At 37.8% G+C, this 5,402-nt stretch overlaps 1 protein-coding gene across 1 annotated transcript; it reads right to left on the minus strand.

Moving 5' to 3' along the window:
* Positions 1–420: 420 nt before the first annotated feature.
* Positions 421–942, minus strand: LOC127094098 (uncharacterized). Its single transcript, XM_051032966.1, has one exon. It carries the CDS (start codon positions 940–942, stop codon positions 421–423), a length of 522 nt encoding a protein of 173 aa, XP_050888923.1.
* Positions 943–5,402: the final 4,460 nt, after the last annotated feature.

Consider the following 5,402-nt stretch of genomic DNA (forward strand, 5'->3'; position numbering starts at 1 on the left):
TGCCTTTTCTTTAGCTTCCTGGAGAGCTTTCTCTTCACCTTCTCTGGCCAAAAGAGCCTCTAAGCTCTCTTTAGCTTCTCTAATGTAGTCATTTCTGAATTATTCAGAGAGACCTTTCAGCTTGAATACCTCAGATGTCATCCATCTAATAAATCCATTCCATTTATTCCTTACTTCAGAGGGATCATCACTTAGTTTGGAATTTTCAGACAATGATCTGAGCTTCACAGCTGAAGACTCAAAAAATAAAGCAACTCACTCTTCCAGGGTGGGAAAGGTTGGTTCAGGGTCATAAGTTAGATTGATGGTTTCTGGTGAGGTGGGGTTGGTTTTAGTGGGAGGGTCATAGGTTTGTGTCGTGGTGGATTCAGACGTAGGTCCAGTGGGAATTTTAGATGGTGAAACTGTTTGAGGTTCAAATTATGGTTCTGTTGGATGTTCAGATGGGGAAGGCATTGAGGTTTCCGGCTCAGATGGGTTTTGATCAGATAGTATGTTGGCTTGGAGTTGAGATAGTGTTGGAGATGAAGGATCAATGGTTTTTGGATGGTCATAGTCAGAGGATATGTCATCGTAAGGTGGAGATGAAGGAGTTGAGAATAGAGGTGAGATGAGTTCATTTAGAAGTAAAGCCTCATAGATGGGGAGTGTTGTGGTGGTGAGATTAAATTGTTGAAGGGTGGGTGATGGTGGGTTAGAGTTATGAGGTTCAAAGGTATTTGAAGTGGATGTTGTGGGTTCAGAGCTTGTGTAGGTAGAAGATGGTTGAGGTAGAGAGGAAGATAGTTGCTTTAAATTAGAGTTTAAAAGAGTGTCAGAGGGAACTGACTTACTTGAAGCAGAGGAGACCAGAGGCACAGGCGGTCTGGTTTCTGACATTTCTCCCAACTTCATAGTCTTCTTCTTCGACTTCCTTTTAGAAGCCTCTCGCATCCTCTTCATGAAATTAGGTGGATGTTCTGGTAGCCAATCTATTGTGAACTCTAAGATGTCCACTCCTTGCGCTGCCAAATCCTAGAGGTAATAGGCAATAACCTCAAGAGGATCTATCTTGGAGAATAGATAGAGGCCATTTGGAATCTTTCTCTGATCCTTCGGAGCTTCCCAAGATGTATCCAGAGTTGGTCTTGCTAAGACCATTTCAATAACCCCCATGCTATATAGATTCCTGGCATTCAGAGGTTTGCTAACGTCTATGGTCACATCTTCCATCTGATTGTGGCATATCAGATGGTCCACTAACCCACTTTCAATCAGAACTTCAGAGATGAGTATTCCCAGAGAGATGTAGTTTCTGGGTTTCATGTGATTCCTTGTGTCTATGACTGAATCCCTTAGGTATTTGAAAAGCAATGCAGAGAGATTCAACTTTAATCCTTTGTGAAGGTAGTATAGGATACACTTCTGGTCGGTGTTGACGTACTTTGAAGAGTTTAAAGTTGGACGGTGGTGGATGGCACCTGGAATGATCTTTAACCAAACTCTCAGGTTTTGGTGAAGTTCTTTGTTCTTGGAGGATCTACCTTCAGAGCTTTGTTTGAAGATGGTGGGAACAATCTCCTGGGACATGTATCTTGCCCTACGGTTTATGTTGTAAATTCTTCTCCCCCCAGTTTTCTCCATGTTTAGAAGCTTGGCAATTAATTTTTCAGTGATAACCATCTTCACACCCAGAACATATGAAACGATACAGTGGTCATCATAGTCTACGAATGTCTAGAACTCCTTGACAAGGAAAGTATAGATGGGACCATAAAGCCTCTCAAAGTAAGTTTCCCAGCCTTGTTTCTTCAGTGAGGTCAACTCCATTTAGCTTCATATTATATCCACGAGAGAGTCACAAAGAACTCCCAGTTTATCAAAGGGTGTTTCTAGGTTGATGTGAGCTGGACGATCAAGAACATGAGGTTCCTTGTAGGCAGTGATAGAGGTTGTAGCAATTTTAGTTGAGGTTTGCTGGGGAGTATTAGCAAGTTGTTCAGTAGCTTTCATCTGTTGTGAGAAGTTGTACACTTGTTATTGGGAGTCCATTTGAAGAAGATGAAGTTGAATGTTAATGGAGATGAAGAACGTTGAAGAACTTTGAGAGGGATTGAGTACATGGGTTTTGTGTAGGTTTGTGAGTGAAAAAGTGTGAGAGTGAGAGTTGTGACGAAAATATATACACATTAGTTAGCATTCAAAACGACAACGTTAATAGAGAATAGTAAACATCACAAATTAATTAACACGAATTTTAAGTTGACACACAAGAGGGGAATTAATTGCAGCTAATGATGGATGTCTAATCCCAAAAATATGCACAATGCTCGAGGATATCTCAATAGTCTGGCTCTTGAGTTCTGTGCTAGACATTTGTCTAGAAGATCCAAGATTAGATGCTAGAGAGGCCACATGCTGATGTATCTGATCTCAAGAAAACCAAGAGGTTTTTGATCCAGAGGATTTCTAATTCAGATTATATCTAACTGGTAGAAGTATCAGAGTCAAAACCAGATGCCAGATAGACTTTAAGTTAGAGCCTATTTTGACACTTCAGATAAGGAGCACAAGTTTTAGAATCATTATGGGCAATCTGCCATGTTTAAATGTTTCAAAATGAGGGAGAATCTATCTTCAGCTAGGGATTTTGTGAAGATATCAGCCCATTGATGGTCTGTATCAATGAATTTTAAAGTTATTACCCCTTTCTGAACATAGTCTCTGATAAAATGATGTTTAATTTCTATGTTCTTTGCTCTGGAATGCAGAATAGGATTCTTACTTAAACATATGGAAGCAGTATTGGCATAGAAAATAGGAATGTTACTCTCATATATCTAAAGGTCCTCTAGTTTATTCTTCATCCAAAGCATCTGAGTAGTGCATAGTGACGCTGAAATGTAATCTGCTTCTGCAGTCGGGAGTGCTATGGTTGATTGTCTTTTGCTAGCCCGTTAAATGAGGTTTCCTCCCAGGAACTAACAGTTTCCAGATGTGCTTTTTCGTTCCAACCGGTGTCCAGCGTAATCTGCATCATAATATCCAGAAAGCCTATACTCTGATATTTTCTCATACATTAGGCCAAGGTTAGGTGTTCCTTTCATATGCCTTAGGATTCTCTTAACAGCTGTTAGGTGAGATTCCCTAGGATCTAACTGATATCTGGCACATAGACAAACACTGAATAGTATATCTGGACGAGTAGCAGTTAGATAGAGAAGAGAACCTATCATACCACGATAGAGTTTCTGACAAACCTTTTGACTTGCCTCTTCTTTCTCCATAATGCATGTGGGGTGCATAAGAGTCTTTGCTAGTTTGCTTTCTGACATTTCAAACTTCTTCAGAATATATTTTATGTATTTACTTTGATAAATATAAGTTGCATATGATGTTTGATTGATTTATATTCCCAGAAAGAATTTTAGCTCTTGCATTAGACTCATTTCAAATTCAGCTTGCATTAGCTCAGAAAATTCTTGACAGATAAAGGGATTAGCAGAACCAAAAATTATGTCATAAACATATATTTGAAAGATCATGATGTCGTTTCTGATGTTTTTACAGAAGAGTGTAGAATCAACGTTGCCTCTGATAAAATCATTTTCTAGAAGGAAAGCACTTAGACTTTCATACCAAGCTCTAGGAGCTTGTTTTAGACCATAAAGAGATTTTTTCAGTTTAAAAACATGTTCTGGACATTTTGAGTTTTCAAAACCAGGAGGCTGATGAACATACACTTCTTCAGAAATATATCCATTCAGAAACACACTCTTGACATCCATCTGATATAATTTGATGGAATAATTTACAGCAAAAGATACAAGTAAGCGGATAGATTCTAACCTAGCGAATGGAACAAAGGTTTCGTTGTAGTCAATACCTTCTTGTTGACTATAACCTTGTGCTACCAGTCGTGCTTTGTTTATGACCACTTCACCCTTTTCATTTAGTTTGTTTTTTGTACACCAATTTGGTTCCAATTACTCGGGTTCCTTTAGGTTTTGGTACAAGATCCTAGACATCATTCTTTGCAAATTGATCATGCTCTTCTTTCATTGCCATAATCCATTCTTTATCTTGAAGTGCTTATTCACAGGATGTTGGCTATATCAGAGATACTAGTCCCATAAGTGTTTCTTCAGATCCATTGAATGTTGATCTTGTTCTGACAGGTTCGTCTTTGTTTCCCAGAATCAATTCTTCAGATACATTTAGTCTAGTTCTTGATCTTTTCTAGTTTAAAGTGACTTCAGGAGCTTCTGAAGTTCTCTTTTCTACTTCTTCAGATTCTTTAGGATTTTCCTCAGAGCCTGCAAGTGTTATCTCTAATTCTGCAAAAAAATTACTTAGCTTTGACTTTTCAGAGTCAAGCTTGTCATCAAATATGACATGTATTGATTCTTCCATAGTTAATGTTTTTGTATTATATACTCTGTAGCCTTTAGAGCGGTCTGAATATCCCAACATAATACATTTTTGTGCTTTAGAGTTAAACTTGTTCAGATAATCTTTAGTGTTTAGGATAAAGCAAGAGCATCCAAAAGGATGAAAATAAGAGATGTTGGGTTTTCTTCCTTTACACAGTACATAAGGAGTCTTATCTAGAATAGGTCTAGCAGAGATTCTATTTTGAATATAACATGCTGTATTCACTGCTTCATCCCCGAAGTGCTTAGCTACATTTGTTTCATTGATCATGGTTTTGGCCATTTCTTGAAGGGTCATATTCTTCCTTTCTACAACTCCAAAGCCTACAAAGCCAACATGTTTAAGTTCCAGGCTTTGGAACATATGCTTTCTTCCCGTTATGTGTCGCGAGCATCCAGAGTCCAGGTACCATGATTGGTGTTTTAACTCTACTGCATATGATATCTGCAACATATACTATTTTATCTTTTGGTACCCAGAATCATTTGGGTCCTTTATGATTAGTTCTCCCAGAGTTTCTGGAAGCTTTAGGTATTCTAGCATTGTCAAAAATTTGTGTTTGTGCATGTATGTAATGATATGAAAAAGGAGATTTTGGCTTATCCTCTGCAGAAGGTATTTGTTCATCTTCACCATAGTCATATACAATTCCTCTTTTCTTATTGTGACTAACACCATAAATCATAGAAGCCATTTTGCTTCTTTCAAGCCCATTTTTCAGAAATTTTTGAAACGACTTTTCATATTTGTATATGATGGTGTCAGAAGTTGGTGGAGCTTTGGATAAAGTTTCTTCAAGTTTTAAACATTTTTTAGTTGAAAATTAATTTTCTTTTTCTAAAACAAAAATGTTTCCTTTTAGTTCAGAAACTTCTATTTCAAGCTTATCACATTCTTCAATAGTTTCTTCATGGACCCGTTTTAGGACCTTGAATTTCTATCGAAGCTTCTGAAAGGTGCTTAGAGATTTCATATAAGCAAGCTTCTAG

Source organism: Lathyrus oleraceus, chromosome 6, assembly GCF_024323335.1.
Source record: "Lathyrus oleraceus cultivar Zhongwan6 chromosome 6, CAAS_Psat_ZW6_1.0, whole genome shotgun sequence".
NCBI classification, from domain to species: Eukaryota; Viridiplantae; Streptophyta; class Magnoliopsida; order Fabales; family Fabaceae; genus Lathyrus; species Lathyrus oleraceus.